Source organism: Mustela lutreola, chromosome 2, assembly GCF_030435805.1.
Source record: "Mustela lutreola isolate mMusLut2 chromosome 2, mMusLut2.pri, whole genome shotgun sequence".
Classification (NCBI taxonomy): Eukaryota; Metazoa; Chordata; class Mammalia; order Carnivora; family Mustelidae; genus Mustela; species Mustela lutreola.
The window spans coordinates 10,068,603-10,089,433 of NC_081291.1; the positions used below are offsets into that span (position 1 = coordinate 10,068,603).

The window sequence follows — 20,831 nt, forward strand, 5'->3', positions numbered from 1 at the left end:
TAAGTGTCGGACTCTTGATCTCAGCTCTGGGCTTGATCCCAGGGTCATGAGATCAAGCCCTGTGTTGGGCTCCACGCTGGGTGTGAAGCCTACTTCAAAAGAAAAAAAAAGATTTTATTTTTTAAGCAATCTCTACACCTAATGTGGGGCTCAAACCCACAACCCCAAGATCAAGACTTGTATGCTCCATCAACTGAGTCAGCCAGGCGCCCCTCTGTTTTTTAAATTAAGAAAGGAGCATGTTGCCAAGAGGCAGCCCAGCTGGGGGCACACCCCTGGCATTCTTTTTCTCTGACTGTATGATATTCCAATCCCGTGAGCCCATAGCTGAGGAAGCGCTAAGCTTTCCTTCAAGTCTCAGGGGCCATCGAGTTAAAGTGGTGCTTTATTTTTTTATTTTTATTTTTATTTTTATTTTTTAGGGCGCTACTTTAAGGAATCATTGACTTTGCTGGTTTTAAGCAACTTGTCCCTCGCGTCCCCCTTACTTCCCTAAATCTTGGCCACTGCTGGGAGGGGGTGACACTTTGGGGTCCCGCTGTCCGTGAGAAGCCCTCTGGGCTCCAGAGCCACCCTCTGCCCCAGCTGGCTCAGCAGCTGCTTATAAACTGGCTATTTATAGCCCCACCCCAACCCCCAGCCTTGTCACCACCCCCCACACGAGCCACCAGTGAGGTCAGCCCTGATGGGGAAGGGGAAGTAGGTTGCTAGGAGCTGGGGTTTGTTTGAGGTTCAGGGCTGTCCCTGCAACTTCCTGGGGGCCTTTATTTCCTAGAAGCTGAGAACATTGTGGTGACACCTCGGTCCACTTTCCCTACCCCGGTAGCTCTTGGCGTGAAAGAAGTGGAGGAATGGGACACTGGGGGCACCAGGCACAGATGTGTGTCCTCCTCCTGGGCCTGGAACGCGCCTGCACCTCTTTCGGGCAGTTTCCCTGTGCTGTGGCTCTGAGCAACTCCACTGTGCCTTTCTCTGTGTACCCCCCTTCAGACAGACAAACTGCACCCCCAGGACCCCCCCTCCACAGCCTCAGCCCCGGGAGACAGGCCCAAGCCCTCTCGAGGGCCCAGGCCAGGGAGGCACACGTGCGGTGCCCTCCACTCCCACTGCACCCCGGGCCGAGGCCCCAAATAGCTCGGCAACTATATTTAGAAGTTTGCTCAGCAGTGCCAGGGAACTATAAATACGGCAGCTCAGCACTGCCTGCTAACTCCCCAGGCTGGGCTGGGCAGTGTGGGTGGCGGGGGGGTTAGGAGGGTGCCAGCTGGGGCTAGGCATCTCCTGAGGGGGACCCTGGGGGCCCAGCCTGGGGGGGGGGGGTGGAATCCAGGTGTCCAGCCTGCAGGAGGAGACAAAGGGTCCATTGTCAGGCCTGGCCTGGGTTGGGGGTCAGGGTCGGCCAGCGACCTCCCACTTTCTTCCCTGGCTTCCTGGGGCTTCCTGGCTCAGGGACAGCTGTCTGGACTCACAATAGCTGTGCCGCCCTCCTGGAGCCGCAGCTGGGCTCATCCGTGTGGGGGCTGGCCCGGCCCCTTCCTCTGCCATTGTCTCCCAGGCAGGGGGCTTCCTGTTAGTCCCCCTCCAGCCAGAGACCCCATCTGACCCCCCACTTCAGCAAGGGCTAGTGTGGGTGCTGGGCATAGGTAGGCAGCACAAGAGGCTGGGAGGCAGGACCCTGAGGTCTCCTTGTCTCTCTCCCCACCGCAGCAAAGAGAAGGAGTGTACCCTAAGAGCTACAGCTGCTGTTCACTGAGCGTCCCCTCCTAGCTACACCCTTGCAATCTGTGCTCTCTTTTATGACCCTTGCCTGTGCTTGGCAAGGTGCCAGCCATTTCACAGCTGAGGAAACTGAGGCCCAGGGACATCACCTGCCCAAGACCCTATGGTCCCAGAGGGGGAGAGATGGGGCTTGCTGGGGTCCTCTGATCTGAGATGGGCATGCCCTGTGACTCCAAGTCCCTTCATGGTGCTGTGCCTCCGCTAGCCCGCCCCACGAACGGAAATCGCAGCACCTGCCTTCTAGGGCTGTGGGTAAGATCAGGGAGCTCAATCTCTGTAGTGTGCTTAGAAGGGGGCCTGGTGAGCAGTAGGTGCTGGATGAGCACTGCCTTCCACCAGGATGATTTGTTACTGCTGTAGCTACAATCATCAAAATATAGAATAGAATACAGTATAAATAGTATTATTAGTAGTAGCAGTAATAATAGTAGTGATTGAATAATCCTGGCTCAGCCACTTCTTAGGTGAGGAGCCTCCTGCCAGTGGCCCAGCACTCCACGTGCCAGTTTCCCCTCGGACTCATAGGGACCCATCATGTCCCTGCCTCCCTGCTGTGGCACAGAGGTCACAAGATTGTCTGGGGAGGTGGGGGTGGCGTTGCCAAATAGGTCGGCGGGGCTGGAACTTAAGGACAGAGAGAAGGAGAAGGAACAGTGTGCCACCCCAGCAAGGGCCAGATCAGGAAGCCTGAAGAGGGTTTCCCTTCAGCAGGGGGGCAGCGACAGGGTGTGTTGAGGGGGTGGGTACGAAGTATGGAGACTTAGTGGGTGCAGGCTCTGTGCCACGGACTGCAGAGACGCGAATGGACCGGAGTGGAGGGGGTGTGGGCAGACAGTAAGCAAGGTAAGTAGGTAGAGTCCGTGATGGGAGGCGGCGAGAATACAGAGAATCGAGAACATTGGGAGGAGCTGGGGTGCTGAGGGTGGGGGGGGATTGTATGTGGACTCGAGGGGTGGGTCAGGAAACTGAACCAAAACATGAAGGGGAGGACTGAGGGAACCAGATGGTTATCGGAGGTAAGAATGTTCCAGGCAGAGGCAACAGCTTGTGCAAAAGCCCTGAGGTCAGACTGTGCCTGGTGTTTTCCACAAGGAAAGCGGCAGCCAAGTGAGCACGGAAAGAGCAAGAGGAGGTGAGGGCACAGAGGTGACAGGGCAGAACACACAGGGTCTTATGGGCTGTGGGAGGACTGGGGGTTTTATCCATGAGCTGGGAGCCCTGGAGGGCTCTTGAGCTGGGGAGGGGTGTGACCTGACTCAGGTGTTCGCAGGTGTCCTCAGGGTCACTGTGAGAGGCACAGAGTGTGGGGGCAGGAGCCAGAACACCAAGGCTGGAGATGACAGCCCTAGACCAGCGTGGGGGGGCCAATGAAAAGGAGAGGTGGGGAGATTCTGGGCTATCTGAGGGCAGGGCCCCAGGGTGGTGATGCTAAGGTTATCTTTCTTTGTGCCTCTCCCCATCCTGGAGCCAACATCTCTGAGCCTTTCCTCCTGTTACCCTGTTCCTTCCTCACCCTGAGGCCAGTGGGCAGGCATTTTAATCCCATTCACCAGACAGGAAAACAGTCCCAGGGAATTCAGACCTGCTCCAAGGGCCCAAGACACACACCAGGGAAGAAAAAGCCAAAGAATAGATGGTCACCAAGGGTGAGGATAGATGTGCGGACAATACCCAGGACGGCTCCTCCTACCTCCCCCAAGCTGGACCTCCCCAAGCCCCAGCTTCTCCAGCTACCCACTGTCTGACCTGCAGTCCTGAGGAAAGGGGATGTCCAGCCCTGAGGTTTCCAGATTCTGGGAAAAAAAAAAAAAATTCAAAAATCCACTCCAGACCTGATCTGGCCACCCCACCTCCCAGCCTCTTCCTGAGTCCTCCTGCCCCCATGCCCGAACCCCTTGAGTCGCCAGCAAAACCCTTGCCATGCGCCACCCAGAACAAAGGGATGGGGACGGGAGGGAAAGGCAGGAAGGGGTTAATTCTGGCAGTGGCCGGGCTCCCTCCACTCATGACCCTTTTTTTCCATGACCGGCAATCTTTCCCCTTCGACCTATCATGTATTTCATATTTTCTTTAATTTTCTACACTCTGCGGCCCTGAAGCCGTTCATTTAAAGGAAACATTAGGGGCACCCTCAGTCTCTCTCTGCCCACTTGTAATCTGTCTGTCAAATAAATAAGTAAAATCTTTTTAAAAAATTAAAAAATTTTAAAAAAAGGAAACTATATTGACATCCTAGTTGTAAAACCCTCTCTTTGCCCCAAGAGTTGGTAAATGGAAAAACAAATGATACTTGGGTCCAGGCTGGATACCACCACAGCTCAGCCCCAGGGCCCCAGAGGTGTTAAAAGACACATTAGCACCTCCTCATAGAGACTTTCTTCTGGACCTTGAGCTGTGGGCAGGAACTGGAGGACTGGGTCCCCGCTCAGCTACTTGTTATCAGCGCCTTGACCTCCCGCTCTGTAAAATCATAGCCCCACCTGCCTCGAGTTCGGCAGAATCAATGGGTTAAGATAGATGCATGGATAATTCTAGGAGAATCACGCCTGGCTCCAATTAAGTGTTGTATAAATAATAGTGTCTTTTAAAAAAAATTATTTGATGGCTCAGGAGACAAGCCAGTCATGTGATTTATTAGAAAAGGAAACAACTCTCTCATTGATGAGGGAGCAGGAGGCTGCCTGAGGACAAAGCAAAAGGGGGCACCTTGCACCCCCTCTCCACCCGCTCCCCTCGGTAATATGTGTGACATTCCTCAGGCACCCCTGACCGCCATAAATGAGAAACAAATAGTTAACTTGCAGAGATCACAATCCTGCAAGATAGGAGTCTCCCAACTATCTTGAAGTTAAGGGCTTGCCAAAAGACAACATTGATCAAGCCGGGAGACCTCCCGCGCCCTGGCACCTTGTACGCCCTCTTTAGCATATGAAAACTCCGTTGAAACCTCCCTTTCCCTCACCTTCCCCCAACCTCAGGGTACATAACCTGCCATCCCTCACAACCCGGGGCAGCAGCTCTTCCTGCCCACGGGTCCTGTCCCCGTGCTTTAATAAACCACCATTTTGCACCAAAGATGTCTCAAGAATTCTTTCCTGGTCATCGGCTCCGGACCTCAGCCCACCGAACCTCACCTAGGTTCTAGAACTTCATCATCGTCACGTGATTCTCTGTTGCTGCCCAGGAGCCCCTTCGATGTTAAGTTTCCCACACCGGGGCAGGTTGGCCCAGAAAGGCCAGCGCCAGAAGCATGGTGGCCCATGGCCCCCCAGTTTCTCCTCTTGGTGCCCGCCTGGCCCCCGTGAGGGGCCCCTTCAAGGTACTCCCCTCCCTCCCATTTGGACTCTTGTCTCCGGACCTCAGTTTCCTCACCTGGAAAGCAGGGATGGGGGTTGCTGTTGGCTCAGAGGCCGGCCCTGGAGACTCAGGCAGGCATGCCAAGGCAGGGGACACAGGTTGCCCCCAACACGTGAGCCCCAAGCCGTTTCTGACATAGCCTCCCCAACCTGAATACCCCTGCAAGAAGAGCCAGGCGGCGCCGCGGGCACGACTCCCACCCCGCCCCTGCCTGCACAGCCCCACTTTCCGCTGGGCTCTCGCCAGCCCAGGCTCACGGGGGCCAGAGTTTGTCAGTCGCTCACATGGTGGAATGGGAGGCAGAGGATTTGCGAGCAGAGCAGGTTGTTCCCACGTGAGAGTGTGTGTGTGTGTGTGTGTGTGTGTGAGCCCGTGCAACGCCTCTGGGTCTGTGTTTACTGCACTTTTCCTGTTGGCTTCCAGCTGCCCCGCCAGTTCCGGGGAGGGCCCTGGGCCAGCCTCTGTCCCCCCCCCCCCTTCATAAAGTCCCAGCCAGCCAGCCTCGGGACACCGCGCAGCTGCCCAGCCTGGGGAGACTGGACAGCCCTGCCCATCCTCTGCCTCCCCAGCCAGCAGTTCAGACCATGGGAGGCCCCCGCCGCTGCAGCTTCCTTCTCCTCCTTCAAGGTGAGGATTTGGGGACCCTGCTTGGGAGGGACAAGGGGGCTCTGAAAGCACCCCTGGGTGCTCTGGCACTCCCTGCCCTGCGGAGAAATGGAAGGTGTGGCTGGCGGCTCTGGGGCCCCTGCAGGGGAGGAAGCCACATGGCCAGGCGGGCACATGGAGAGAAGGGCTGGCAGAGCGGGGGCACCCCCAGCCTGGGCAAAAACCCCAAATGTGCTCTAGGAGCCCCCATGCCCACTCATATCTCTGGGCTCTGCCCAGAAACACTTTGAGGGCTGCCCCCCTAAGAAGGTGAACTGTGGCATGGGGGAAGGAGAGGAGTCTGGGACCCTGTAGGGAACTGTTTTTAACATAGGGCATGGGGGATGCTGAGGAGCTAGGAGACAGGACCGCTTCACTGGGTGGGGGGGGTACTCCCAACATGTCCCCCATTGTCTCAGTGACAGGGGCAGCCGCAGAGAACCCCACACTTCCTCCCCCAGACCCAGCCAGGACTCCACTGTGGGTTGAAAGAATTTTGCCTGCTGTGGGTTTGAACTTGATTTTTTACCGCGACTTCCCCCCACCCCACCCCTCCTCCCTACGCGCCCCACCCAGGGTGTCTCTAACGGTTATGGTTATCAGGACAGCTTGTTGCCTGAGCAACCAGGCAACAAAGAGAGTGGAGAAATGACATTTGGGGTGCCACAACCAGAGCTTCCCTGGGCCACAGGGACGGGGGTTCCCTGTGGTGGCCCAGGGTGCCAAGTGTGAGCAGAGCCCCACCCGCAAGCTCCACCCTGGCTTTCCTCGGGAGCAAGGGCAGGAGTCGAAGTGGGACACAACTCATGGAGGGCCGTGTGTCTCTGGAGCCAAGTCATGGAGCCCCTGAAATCAGTAAAATGGGGAGGGGGGAACCTGGTCTTCACTTTATAGGGTTAAGTGTTGAGTGAGTTGGACACAAACTATTCCTGGTTCACAGTAAGAATTGAGGAAACAGTATATATTTTTTTTTTTATCTTAATTTGTCTTATTGCCTTCTGGGCTGGACACTGGGGGGTCTGAGGTCTGGGCTAGGGGACCCTTAGCAGGAGGAGCAAGAGGAGGGTGACGCCCCCCCCCCCCCCCGCCAGGGTCCCTAAGCCAGAATCGATTGCTCAGGGCTCCACAGGCAATGCAAACCAGATGCGACTTGGAGAGGATGACCAGCAGCTCCTCTCCCAGCTCCTGTTTGGGTGACTTCCAGGGCCCCAGATGGAGAAGGCCTGGCCCAGCAGCCTTGGTTGAAGGGGGAGTGGCGGGGAGGAGATCCCAGCCCGGCCCCAGTGGAGAGGACAGGGCACAAAAGAATCCCCCCAAACACCAGGGTCTGGGGAACTTGAACTCCATTCTGCTTTCCTCAGTGCCCCTTTCCTCACCAGGCTCTTCTGGGCTCCAACCCTCAGTTTGTCCATCCGTAGAGTGGACATAACCAGAGCCCCTGCCTCCTAGGGCGGGTCTGAGCAGGACGGTTGCTATTTGGGCTTTTGGGAGCTGGGGACACATCAGTCCCGTTCCCACCCTACCAGAGAAGGTCCTTTTGTGGTCTGTCCCACAAAGAGGAAGTGGATCTCGGCTAAGGGACGAGTCAAGCCCTGTGGCCAGAGAGGAGGAAGAAAGGGATCCTCATTCAAGGGAAAGGAAGGGCATTCCAACCTCAGTTTACCTTGGCTGGGAGGACCTGTGGGAGGGGGATCTCTGGACCCCCACTGGCCTGAGTGGTATCCGATTTAGACACAGGAACTAAATGTTTGGGGTACCCTCAAGTCTGTATCCCCCATAGGCCCTCAAGCTGTGCTCCCAATAGCCAAGCCCAGAATTCCCCTGGGAGCCCCATCCAGGGGCAATAGAGTGTGAGTCATCCCTTCCCCTTGGCCCAGGAAGTGACTCATGCCCTCCTGCCCTCCCTCCTGGCCCCCAACCTTCCACCCACCACCCTGCTTTGGGTCTCCCCGGATAAGAGGGGTGTCCATAGCTTCGCCAGCCTTCCCAGATTGGCAGAGACTGGACACATCCCCGAGCCCTTCCCACGCCCCCACCTGCTGCTTAGGCACTCTCCTCCCCCGCCGGCTCCCTCTTCCCATTCACCCCCCTCCTTCTAATTGTGTCTCTGTTTCCCGATCTTGCTCTCGGATCTATCTCTAAATCTCTTTGTCCAGTCTCCGCCATCTTGCTCTCTGTCTTTCCATGAGTGTCCTGCTTCTCCGCCCATGTCTAGCACTGCCTTAACGTCTGTCTGTTTCTCTCCCTCACACCTCTCTGCTCCCTCCCTCCGCTTTCTCCTCTCTCTGTGTCTCTGGCTCCTTTTCTCTCTCTCTGTTCCTCTCTTTCCCTCTCCTTATTTTCTCTCCATCACTATCTCCGAGCCTCTTTCACTGGTGAACAAGGAGCTTCCTGTCCCTAGAGCCCCTGCTGACTTGAGGAGGACCCCCAAACACATGCCTGGGGTGCAGGGTGCCCCTGAGCAGCAAGGACGGCAGGAGAAGAGCACCCCCACCCCGGTGTGAGCCCACAGTGTCTTCCTGTGTGCGGGGAGCCGGGGGTGAACTGTCACCACTGCATCTCAAGCCAGTTGTTGGGATGACAGATGTCGTGGGTGTGGTACGTGTGCACCTGTGTCCCCGAGCCAGGGTCCAGGGGGCCAGAGCACCTTAGATTCCAGGGCATCCGAGAGAGCACTTGCTCCAACCCCTTCACCTTCATGTAAAGCAACGATGATATAAACACTTGGACATACCAGGCAGCATTCACGTGCTTAGATCTCACACACTGCGAGGAAGGGTGGTCCGTCATCATTCCCATTCAACGGATGGGAAAACTGAGACACTGGGAAGTGAGATCACCTGGCCTAGGTCTGGGATTTGAACCAGAGCTGCCCATCTCCCATCTGTTTACTCAACTGTTGTCACAGGTCGGCAGGAGCCAAGACCCCCATCGGGCTTGGGCCCCTTCCTCACCCTCCGTCTGAAACCCATCCCCAGGCGATGGTGGCAGACAGGTGGCTGTAAGCGAGGGTGTCCAGGGAGGGCTGCTCGCCCTCTCATTAGTGACGGACAGAGCCCCAGTCTGGGAGGGCTCGGCAACCCTCTTCCCTCAGATGTGTCCACCTCAGTTCTCCATCAGTCCTTCCCTGCTCTGGGCACCCCCCAACACACACCCTCTCTCTCTCTTCCAGTGCTGGGTATCTTCCTGATTCTGTTGGAAGCTGGGTCCCAGAAAACCAGTGGTGAGTCTGCTGAGAGCAAAGTAGTCCACAGCCAGAGCGTGGGGGAGGGTCCCTGCACCCCCACAGCCAAGGCAGGAGGGACGCCTGCTACAGGGGGAGGCCGGGCTGCCCTTCCCAGCAACCCCTCCTTTGGAGATGGCCCTGCCCTCCTCCGGAGCACCTGGCTCAGACCTCACCTTCTGACACTGGTAATCTTCCCCACAGACTGTGCTCGCTGGTGCCCTCCGAATTCCACGTGTGTCAATGCCACCGCCTGTCGTTGTTCCCCGGGATTCAATTCTTCTTCCGGGGTGATCTTCACCAGCCTCTTGGAGAGCTGTGATGGTACAGGGGCTTGGGGTGGTGGAGGGGCACGGAGACGGTGGGGCATAGCCCAGTGCCTGTGAGGGATGTCAGTGGTGGCTGGGTTCTCAGCCTTTGGTCTTGGGATTGTCCTCAAGGGCAGAGAAATAGAAAGGACAAGATAGAAAGGTGGAAAATAAGTAAATAAACATGGCTTCTTGGAGAGAGTGGAGGTCTGGAGTCTGGTTTCACTTAGCCCTTCCAGGATGGGGGAGGAAGATGCAGAGCTGCCACCCACGCCCCACCCCCATCTCTGCACTCCCTACTGAACAAACTCAAATCCAGGATGCCAGCCAGAGGACAGAGAAGAGAGCTAAGTGGGCTTCAGGAATGTCTTGCTCCAGCTGCAGCCCAGCCTCTGCAGCATAGCTTAAGCATCTAATCTTCCCAAAAGACACTGATTAAGTATCAGCCCCCATGCTGGGGAGTCAGGTGATGGATAGGGATCTCTTCCTGAAGGAACTCATGTCTTTGGGAGGTGACCCTTTGCCCCATTGTGTTCCAGACATTAATGAGTGTGGACCACTCTCGGCAGTGTCCTGTGGAAAATTTGCAGACTGCCAAAACACAGAGGGGAGCTACTACTGCACATGCATTCCAGGATATGAGCTTGCTTCTGGGGCAAGAATGTTCAAAAATGAGAGTGAGAACATGTGTCAAGGTAAGAACTGCCCCACATCTTCCATCACCCTGTCCATGAGGTTGGAGTTCACCAGAGCCATTCCCGAATCATCCCCAGGGGCAGGGCCCAGGCGAGAGGGTACAGCACCCATGTCTGCATGCCTGTGCCTGAGCCGCCAGCACAGAGAGGCAGGGCAATGTGAAGGCCAAGAGCCCAAATCCCTGCTTTTCTACTTGATAGCAGTGCATCTGAGACACCGGCCAGGACACTTACTCAGAAGCCACTGTTAATGTATAAGATGTGATAATATTATTGAGATTTTGTGTTTTTTTTTTTTTTTAAAGAGTCCCTATTTTTTACAGATAGAAAAGTAGCTTTGCCTTTTGTTAACTGTGTGACTTTGGACAAGTTCTTTTGCCTCTCTGTGCCTCAGTTTACCCATCTGACGATGGTGCTTACCTCACAGAATTGCTGGGAAGATAGAGGCAGCAAAGCACAGAATCGTGGCTGTCTGATTTTGAATGACCCTCAGTATGATCTAATGTACCCCCTCCAGGATGGGCACCCCTGAGGTCCACCCCAGGGTGGGCACGGAGAGCAGCTGCTCCTATTCACCCCACACCATAGTCACATCTCTTGCTGTGGTCTTGTCCAGTGATGCCATGGTTCGGGCCCAGGAGAAGCCCGGCCTCCACGCATCACCAGGCTTTGTCCCCCTTCCAGGGAGAAGAGCAGGCGGGGGAAGGGGCTTTGGGTATCCGCAGGGGGCAGAGAGGGCCAGCAGTGGGTGGGTGGGGGCAGCCACTCACCCAGAGAGAGGGGTTAGTGCAGAATAGAGAGAGAGAGAGAGCAGAGGAGGCGAGCAGGCGTGAGAGGTGAGAACGAGGTGCACCTGAGGGTCCAAAGGACTCTGGTGTGGGTCCATAGGCCTACCCTGCTATGGAGAAAAGAGCCCACAGCCTGTTCCCTAGCCCCATCCAGACCTGCATGCAGACGGAAGGCTGCAGAGCCTCACTGGTGGGGGTGAAGGGAGGACCCACACTTTTGTGGAGCCCAGGGGGAAGCCTCCGTCCACAGCACTGCTGGTCCCTAGGGGCTTCTGGGTGAACGTTGTGCCCCAAACATGTGGCCTGGCCAGAGGACAGAGCCTTCACATGAAATGGGAAAAGGTCCATCATCTCCAGGTGAACACAGCATTTTTGGGGAATGGAAAGTGGACTGGGTTTCAACTCCCACAGGCCTCCTGGGCCTGACACTTTTGTGCACTGAACAACCTGCACAACTGTACATGGCGATCACAGATCCCACTCAGTGTGCCTGGATGGGGATGCCGCCTACCAACTGTTGTGAGCCCCCAGCACAAATGGGGGCTGTGGTTACTGAGAGGCTGCATTGCTGTATTAGAACAGACCAGGGCTGAGAGAAGGGGATTCTGTCAGGTGAGTAGGCAGGGACACGGACGAACAAGAGACGGGAGAGGGACCACTGTGGACCTCAAGCTGGGCGACAGTGAGAGAACAGTCTGCTGGCTTGGCCCAGGGCCTGCTGCCTGAAGACGGAGCTCTGCCACGGACTCAGACTTTGCCGCAGCTGAGGACACATGTAGCCGTGTCGTGGCCATCAGATCTGCTGCTGGCAGGAGACCCAGGCCCCTCTGTGGGCCCCTTGCTCCACTTTCCCCAGGCATCAGAGGATGTCCTGGGTACCTGCCTGGTGTGCCGAACCTCTCTGAGTCCCAAGGCTCAGAACTCTCCCCAGAGGGTCACTTTAGGATGTCTAGACTGTCCCCCTACATCCTGGGCATCTTATTTGCATGAAACGAGAGGCGAGTGGCATTCAAGACACTTTGCAGGAGGTGGGCTCAGGCGTAGTATCCGTCCTCTTCGCCACCATCAGTAACTGCCTGGGTGAGACCTGCCCCCACTGGAGCCCACATGGACCTACCCAGACCAGGAGCCCCTTCAGACCCTTGGCCACCATGGACCCAGGTACCTCATCAGGAAAGGCGGGAAGATGGAGATTTGCCAGGAGGCACACAGCCTCTCGCCCACCTGCACAGCAGGCCAGCATCCCACCTGGAGAAGGCTCCTCCTGATGCCCGGCCCCTGGCTTCTCAGCCACCCGGCCTGCCTCTTTTTCCCTGCGCCGGGCTCTGTCCCGATCCTTCTCAGGAGCTTTGGTTCAGTCTGGATGACCAGGACCCGGAGGATGTTGTGCCTGGGGTGGACCAGGTGACACACAACGCCCCCCCCCCCCGCCCCACATACACACATGCACACACACTCGGACAGTCGGTGAACCAAGAAGCTCCTGTGTGGACCAGGTGACCAGAGAGGCCATCATCCAGGACCACTGCCCCAGGTGTGACCCTCTCCTGAGGAGGTCAACCCAGGTCCCCCAGGAGCACCGGATCCCTCAGGGACAGAAGACGGAGCCTAGTCATTGGAGTCCAGTGTCCGCATCCCTGCATCCTGGTGGGAGGCCAAGGGCCAAGAAGACAGGAACGTTTGCCACCTCTCACCCCCAGCACCTGCTCCCTCTCTGGCCACCACCCTCACCTACTGCTGGCCTTGCTCAGGTGGTGCGGGTTCTCATCACTTCCTGCCAGTCCAGGGGATGCCTTCCCAGGAATCAGAGAAACGCATCTTCACTGGCCCAAGGCTGCCTGACTGGACATCAGTGACACAGTCCACCCCAGCCTGGCGCCCCCTGTCCCGGCAGGCTCTGGCCTGTCTGGCACCATCCTCACTTTCCCTGCCTTGCCCAAAAGCCTCGTCCTTGGAGGGCCTGGCTCTGGGGTGGGTCTTGTCCATCTCCGTGGAGCTGGAATCTCAGAGTGAGCGTGGATGGGAGCACCCTCTGAGGGTCACCAGGACTCCAAGCGAGAACTCAGCCAGTGAGTGGCCATCCTGGGGGAGTTAGGACAAAGGCCATCGCTGGGAGCCATGACAGGTCCCAGTCGGGTTGCAGCATTTCCTCTGTACACGGTTCCTAGGAAGGACCACCCTGGACTTATCCAAGTCCTCAGGCTGGGACACAGGTGGTTATAGGACCCTGCTCCAGCTAGGAGCTGCCCAGAGAGGAGGGAGCCAGAGCTGGCAGACGGGGCGGACTTGGACCACTTCTGGCTACATCTGGAAACAAAACATCTGGGCACCATGCTCACCCATAGCACGCCTCCATGTGAATTAGAAAAGGCATCCACTCACTGAGGAGGAGAGAGCAGAGGCTTCCAGATGCTTCTATCCAAGGAAACAGCTGCAGGCACCCATCACCCTCTCCTTCCCCCTGCAGATGTGGACGAATGTCAGCAGAAACCCCGAATCTGTAAAAGCCCGAGCATCTGCACCAACACCCAGGGCAGCTACACCTGCGAATGCCCGCCCGGCTTGCAGCTCAAACCGGGCGACCCAAATCTGTGCACAGGTAGAGGCCCTGGCAGACACTGTGAGGCTGCGCTGGAGCTGGGGAGGGGCCAAGGTGGATCCCACAGCCCCAGGAGGAGGGAGAAGGCTCTCAGGTTCCCAAAACACCACGGGTTTGCTCTGCCCAAGGAGTCACCTCCCAGGAAGTTCCCACCACAGAGCAGGAAGGCTGCAGGGCCTTCTGGGCCTGGGGTTCCCTTGTGGAGCCCCCGGCCTCTGTGTACACTTCCCGGCCTCATCCCTCGTCCTCTGTCACATGGGAGCAGAGGGAGTTATCACCTCCAGTTTCCAGAAAGGGAACCTGAGCCAGAACTGGGGAGGGAGCAGGCAAGAGAACTTGGAAAGTTCAGGCCCCATGAGGCAGTCTCCCTTCTGGTTTCAGTCTATAAACCGAGGACCAGGGTCCCTGCCATGCCTGTCTTGCAGGGAAGCCATTGTAAGGTCCACTGAAGTTGAAGGTCACCAGGTGGTAGCAAGTACAATAATGGTAGGGTCCTTGGTGCCAGGCAGTGAGAACGGGTGCAGTGAGTGGAGGGGACACTGACCCTCTGGCTTTGTCCTCAGATGTGAATGAATGCACATCGGGGCAGAACCCATGCCACAACTCCACCCACTGCCTCAACAACATTGGTGGCTACAAGTGCCGCTGCCGCCCTGGCTGGAAGCCCATTCCTGGGTCCCCCAATGGCCCAAACAACACCGTCTGTGAAGGTACAGAGCTCAGACGCCACTTCCTGGAGACCCACACTCAGAACATCTGATCCCATATTCAGAGGCACCTAAAGGAACCCTGGGTGCTCTGCTGTGCCAGGCATTAATTCTGCGGGGGGGGGGGGGTGGCGGGGAGGGGCAGTTCTGGGGAAGGAGCTGGGGTGCCCAGGAGCAGGCTCCTTGGAGTCCCCAGGCAGCAGCTAATTACCACCTGGGACAAAGGTATTTCTATATTCACAACCTGCACATCTGTACATGGCTTCTCAACCATCTGGCCTGCCTGTTTCCCTGCACAGGGCTCTGTCCCGACCCTCCCTGGTGGGCTCCCATGTCAGGCTCCTCACACTCCCCATGACCCCTGCATCACTAGGATGTGGGGTCAGCAGGTGATATCACCTCCAGCCAAGGGTGGGGTGGATACTAACACAGGGAAGGGGGGCAGGACACAGAGGGGAAAGGCGTCCTGACTCTGAACTTTGTGTCCCCAGATGTGGACGAGTGCAGCTCCGAGAAGCCTATGTGCCATGAGTCCACCATCTGCATCAACACCGTGGGCTCGTACAAGTGCCGCTGCCGCCGGGGCTGGGAGCTCAAACCCGGATTCCAGAATAAGCAGCGCAACACCACCTGTGAAGGTACCTGGTCTGACCTGACCCCAGACCCCGCCCCCTCCACACACAGACACTCTCACGCCTAATGAACTGCTGCTCTATCCCCTGCAGAGATGTCCTTCCCCATCTGGACCCCACCCCCTGGAAAAAAGACCCAGGTGAGTGGCCCCCCAGCAGGGACCAGGAGGCAGAAATCCCTCCTCGAAGTCGGCCCGATCCACCCTCTTTCCCCAAGCTCCCCTACCCACAAATGAGGCTCTCTGACCCCTCCCCATGTCCCCTCCCCACAGAGCATGTCCCACTTCTTTGAAAAAGTCCAACATCTGCGCAGAACCTTCAAGCCAGACTTGGCTCCGGACACCATGAAGGTAAGAGCACGAGCTCAGGGGGACCCCTGGACAGCATGGGGGGTGGCTGAGGGATGCTTCCATGGGGGTGGAGACAGCCCAAGCAGGGGTTACACAGATACAGACACATATACACACCCCAAAACGTGTACACACACACACACACACAGAAGGAACACGATGCCCAAAAATGGAGCAGTTAGGAATTTCATCTCTAAGGTTAGACCACAAAGGTTCAAATCCTCCCCATCCCTCCCACCCTACCCCCCCCCCATTGCCACCTTCTGCTATGTGACCTGAGGCAAGTGACTCCCCCTCTCTGGGCCTACTCTATAGAGTCAGTTTGAAGGTTTCATGGGAACTAATAGAAGTGAAGTTCAAAGAAAGGGCAGGGCCTGGCACGCGCTGAGAATTCTGTGAAAGCTTTCACTTCTGTGCTAAGCCCGGTGGAAACGGGTGAGGCCCTGTGTCCTTTTAAATTTTCCAGTAGCTACTTTAAAATAAACAAGCAAAAATACACAAGTGAAATTAGCGTGAAGACCGCATTTGATCCAGTGGATTCAAAATATGACCACTGCAACGTGGAACTGTATTCCGGGGTGCTCGAGAGCACCTGTGGCTCGTGGGCAACTCTTCCGGGCAGTGCAGACCTAGACCAGAGCCTGGCAGGAAGCCCGCGCCTGGGACAAGTCAGGCACCACTGTTCCCGTCCATGCATACAAGCCTCTAGTCAACCCCCTCCCTTGTCTTCTGACCACTGCACCATCTCAGTGATTCCGCTGTCACCCCACTGTCCCCCAGGCCACCCCAGCTGGTTCTGCAGTGTACCCCTTGGTGGAGGTGGCTGGTGAGGTTAGGGCCCTTTGGCAGCCCCTGCGGGACAGTAACCCACCAGCTGTCACCCATCATTCCCAGGATCTCATCCAGTTAGTGGATACGATGCTGGAGACTCCCAGAGATCTGGAGACCCTGTCCCTGACTGAGAGGCACTCCATGGCCACCAACTACCTCTTGGGCCTCGAAACAGTCCTGAGAATGCTGGCCAAGGCCATGCCGGGAGCTTCCTTCACCTATGCTTCCCCTTCAGACACAGGTGAGATTTCGCCCTGCCCCGCCCTAGCCGGGGACCCCATCCCACACCCAGAGCCCCCAGTCACTCACTACCCCTCTCTCCTCAGAGCTATCCCTGATGATCCAGGAGCACGGGGATGGGGATGGAAACATCACCATCGGTCAGAGCCATGCACGGATGCTGCTGAACTGGCATGTGGCGGCTGAAGCCAGGGATTCGGGTACCGGCGGGGAATCCGAGGGGATGCCCGCAGGAGGGGAGGTTCTGAATATCAACAACTGGAAATGGAGTTATTGCTAGGGCCCCCGGGGGCATCATGGTGGGTTGGAGAGCCTGAATCAGAGGTCTTAAGAGACAGGATCGGGAATGGGAGGAGGGAAGGCAGGAGAAGGTAGCCAGCCTGTGTACTCCCCAGGCCCCACCGTGATGGGCATCCTCTCCAGCTGGAACATGCGGAACTTGCTGGCCAACGCCTCCCTGAAGCTGGAGACTGAGAAGAAAGCTGAGCTGAGCAAGATCCACCAAAGTACAGTCCACGGCGCCCAGGCTGAGATCGTGTCAGCAGTCAACTTGGTCTTTCTGAGCAACACAAACACGGAGAAACTTGACTCCCCTGTCACCTTTGCCTTCTCCCACACAGTGAGTCCTCAGGTGGGGAGGAATCAGCCCTACTGCTCACCCCTTAACCAAGGTCCCAGCAGTTCCTATGCAGCCTTCATTCCCCCACTCTGCTCCTTCCTTACACAGACCTCAGGGCTTTGGCCGCCTTGCTGTACCCTGTCTGGGACACAGTTTTCTCCCACCTGGTCAGTCCTTTACCTGGTTCCAGTCTTTGGAACTCCTCTTTTAGGCCTTCCCTGATCTCCTTATTTAAAATTACAATTAGTAGTTATGCCCCACCTCCCCCGTGCTGTTTCCTTCTTATTTCCTTCTTATTTCCATTGCACCTCACCCCTTCTAACGTGCTATCTAGTTGACTTGTTAGATTTATTATTTATATCTGTCTCCCCCACTAGCATGCCAACCCCAAAAGGGCAGGGATTTGTGTCTTTCCCGTTCATTGTGTGCCATGCTGGGGGACACAGCAAAGTAGCTGCTCAGTAAATACTTATCAAAGGAAAAGTAGCCCTCCTTGGGCTCAAGCCAAGCCCAGGACCCAAGAATGGGCTCCAGGCTAACCTTTCCAATCGTTCCCACCTGCCCACAGCAGGAGGAGACACCTAGGCCACGGCAGGAGATGATCTGTGCATTCTGGAAGAGTGACAACAGGAGCGGGCACTGGGCCACCACAGGCTGCCGAACTCTGGGCACCAGGAATGGCAGCACCACCTGCCAGTGCAACCACCTGAGCAGCTTTGCCATCCTCATGGCCCACTATGACATAGAGGTGAGCAGCCAGGGGCCACCCTCAACAGCCCACAGCTGGCCAGGCTGGCCTAGGTTAATATAGGCAGCTGGTTCTTTTTTTTTTTTTTTTTTTTTAAGATCTTATTTATTTGACGGAGAAAAAGACAGCGAGGGAAGGAACACAAGCAGGGGGAGTGGGAGAGGGAGAAGCAGGCCTCCGGCTGAGTAGGGAACCAGATGCCGGGTTCCATCCCACAACCTGGGATCATGACGTGAAGGCAGCTGGTTCTTGATGATACAGCCCAACTGGCCCTATATGGTCACACAGGCCGGGAGCCCCACCTCATGGCCCCCAGCCCCTTCCCCGCACCACCCCACCCCACCCCCCGCAGACCTCCCCATGGTTCAGCAACTAATCGGTGTAGCCTGGCACTGCAGACCCTGCTCTGGCTGGCACCCCTTCTGACTGTCCATTTCAAATTGTTTTCAGTTGTAAAATATTACTAAACGCTCCTAAGCGAGCACAACTTTCTGTTTGTGGCCTCAGAGATCCACAGGCAAACTGGTCCACATGTTTAATTGGAATGGGCCAGGCAGAGTAGGGGAGGCTGTGGTTGAGGCCAAAGGTCCAGGAAGGACAAAAAGGTGGGTTTCAGTGAGTTAACAATATGGCAGGTGGGGAAGGAGTAAAATTTGAGATGAGGGAGAGGAAGTTCAGAAAGATGGGACAATCAGTATTAGAAAAGAAGGATGTGGGAAAAAAAAAAAGAAAAAAAGAAAAGAAGGATGTGGCCTTGGAGCTTCCCTGGGGACCTTCTCAGAAGTCTGGGTGTTTAGTGGGGAGACCCACCAGGAACCGGGGACCCCTGCTTCCTCCATGGTTGTTGGGGGGAGGGGATGTGATATTTAGGATGAGAGACACAGAGCAAGCTTGCTCAGGTGTTGAGGGCAGAGGATGCGGGGCTTAGGTGAGCAGCTTGATCAGAGACCTGCAAGGCAGGCCCCAGATGGGTCTCTGTGGTGGGGCCCATGAGGACAGGAAGTCCTCGGGACGCTGAGCCCCGCGCACCCCACCCTGCATCTAGGACCCGAAGTTGGCCTTGATCACCAAGGTGGGGCTGGCGGTGTCACTAGTCTGCCTGCTGTTGTGCATTCTCACCTTCCTGCTGGTGCGGCCCATCCAGGGCTCGCGCACCACCGTGCACCTGCACCTCTGCATCTGCCTCTTTGTGGGCTCCGCCATCTTCCTGGCGGGCATCGAGAACCAGGAAGGAAGCATCCAAAAGGTAAGGTCCGGCGCGGTGGAGGGTCGCCCCCTCACCAGACCGCTGGGTCGGCGAGGCCCGGAACAGGGAGAGCTCCGCCCACTCCCGGGGCTTGGTGAGGATCACAAGCCCGGGAGGCACGCGGCTAGGCCGTAGCGCGCGGTCTGCGCCCGCCCCCCACTCTGCGCCGCCCCCCACTCGTCGCCGAGCCCCTCACCCCGCGGCACCGCCCACCTGAGGGAGGGTTCTTCGAGGGCGGACCCAGCCGGCCCCGCCCGCACTGACGTCGCCCCGCCTCCGCCCCGCAGGTGGGGCTGCGCTGCCGCCTGGTGGCGGGACTGCTGCATTACTTCTTCCTGGCCGCTTTCTGCTGGATGAGCCTCGAGGGAGTAGAGCTCTACTTCCTGGTGGTGCGGGTGTTCCAGGGCCAGGGACTGAGCAAGTGGCAGCTCTGCCTGATCGGCTACGGGGTGCCCCTGCTCATCGTGGGTGTCTCCGCGGCCGTCAAAAGTGATGGCTATGGCCGCAACGACTAGTGAGTGCAGGCCAGTGGTTGGGAGGGAGGGCACAGTCTGGGCCACAGTGCCCTGCGCGCTCCGTGGCTCTGACAGCACCCTCCCCTCTCACCCAGTTGCTGGTTGAACCCTGAAGGTGGCTTCCTCTGGAGTTTCGTGGGACCCGTGACCCTCATCGTTCTGGTAAGTGCCCCCACCTCCACAGCCTGAGGCACGTGGCTCCACAAGGAGCCGTAGAAGACCTGTTCTCTCCCTGCAGTTCCAAGGACTCTCCCTAATGTAAATTCTGTGCTGCCCACCCAGTGCAATGCTGTGATCTTCGTGACTACTATCTGGAAGCTCACACAGAAGTTTTCTGAGATCAACCCAGACCTGAAGAAACTAAAAAAGGCCCGGTGAGAGCTGGGGCCAGGAGGGGGCTGGCAGGGAGAGGAGGGTGTGTGTGTGGAGGGGCCTTCCCCACTGACAGCCTGTTCCCCCTGCAGGGTGCTGACCATCACAGCTATGGCTCAGCTCTTTGTGCTGGGCTGCACCTGGGTCTTCGGCTTATTCCTCTTCAACCCGCAGAGCTGGCCACTGAGCTACACCTTCACCATCCTCAACTGCCTGCAAGGCCTCTTCCTCTTTGTGCTCCACTGCCTACTCAACAAGAAGGTGGGCTGCAGCCGCTATGGGTGGGGTGAGTGGGACCCCCAGTCCTGGGGCCTGCCCCTTCCCTAACCTGGTACTCTGGGCCCCACAGGTAAGGGAGGAGTATAGAAGGTGGGCCGGCAGGGTCACAGGGAACAAGTACTCGGAGTTCACCACATCCACGACTGGCACCAGCCACAATCAGACCCAGGTAAGGGCTGAGCCCGGGGTCGGGGTTCTGGGCTAGAGCGCCCCCAAACCAGGCTCCCTTCTCATGGTGCCCCTTTCTCACCAGGCCCACAAGCCCTCCGAGTCCGGTATGTGACAGCGCAAGTCTGGCCAGGCCAGTGGCTCCTGTGGCCTCAGCAGCTTTTGCACGTGCCAAAGACTGTCCCCTCCTCCCTCACCACTCTGCTCCCTCTGCCCTCCTGCCTTGGCTGCCACGTGCATGCTAGAAAGCAGGGGGGCAGCAGCTATAATCTGGCACTGACCCCAGGACACCCAGCCAGGTGAGAAAGGATCTGCCAGGCCTGCTTCTGGCTGCCTCTCTGCTCCAGCCCAGCCAGGACCCAACGTGAGGGCAGAAGCTGGCCGAGGGCTGCAGGCTCCTTCCCCGCCACACAAGGCCCGGACATACAGGACTCCTGTGACGGGCCTGGCCTTTCCCCTCATCTGTCCTTGCCACAGAGCAAAAGGCCAAGGTGCTGGGGCTCATGCTGCCCCTTAAGCTAAGACTGAGGCCAGGGGTGGGAGAAGGGCAGGGCCCCTCCTAGCCCCAGTGCCTGACGCTCACGGTACAGAGGCCCATCTGCCCCTGGAGGCAGAAGGCTCGCATTGTTGTGAAGGTTGTGGATATTGTATTGTTTTTGTTTTTTTAATCTGTATAAACCTTTCAATGTTGACACTTAAAAATTAAAGATCACACTGATACCGAAGCTGG

The 20,831-nt window shown here is 57.2% G+C and overlaps 1 protein-coding gene and 1 long non-coding RNA gene across 6 annotated transcripts; one reads left to right on the forward strand and one right to left on the reverse strand.

Moving 5' to 3' along the window:
• Positions 1–384: 384 nt before the first annotated feature.
• LOC131823644 (uncharacterized) lies at positions 385–5,287 on the reverse strand. Its single transcript, XR_009350626.1, has 2 exons — positions 5,152–5,287; positions 385–3,572 (listed from the first exon to the last, which is right to left on the reverse strand). It is a non-coding gene; the product is annotated as an uncharacterized LOC131823644 (long non-coding RNA).
• ADGRE5 (adhesion G protein-coupled receptor E5) lies at positions 2,489–20,826 on the forward strand. 5 transcript variants are annotated; one of them, XM_059160227.1, is made up of 21 exons: positions 2,489–2,622; positions 5,560–5,763; positions 8,954–9,004; positions 9,209–9,328; positions 9,852–10,007; positions 13,263–13,394; positions 13,958–14,104; positions 14,593–14,739; positions 14,827–14,873; positions 15,006–15,083; positions 15,978–16,155; positions 16,241–16,354; positions 16,550–16,773; positions 17,342–17,521; positions 18,567–18,767; positions 19,055–19,281; positions 19,378–19,444; positions 19,565–19,656; positions 19,747–19,915; positions 20,004–20,102; positions 20,187–20,826. In XM_059160227.1, the coding sequence occupies exons 2-21, from the start codon at positions 5,721–5,723 to the stop codon at positions 20,214–20,216; spliced, it is 2,502 nt and encodes an 833-aa protein (XP_059016210.1). In that variant the 5' UTR covers positions 2,489–2,622; positions 5,560–5,720; the 3' UTR covers positions 20,217–20,826. The 5 variants fall into 5 exon arrangements, with proteins under 5 accessions (XP_059016210.1, XP_059016205.1, XP_059016206.1 ...); XM_059160222.1 differs by lacking the exon at positions 2,489–2,622 and adding an exon at positions 4,960–5,098; XM_059160223.1 differs by lacking the exon at positions 2,489–2,622 and adding an exon at positions 4,960–5,098 and having other exon boundaries at positions 17,345–17,521.
• The last annotated feature ends 5 nt before the right edge of the window (positions 20,827–20,831 follow it).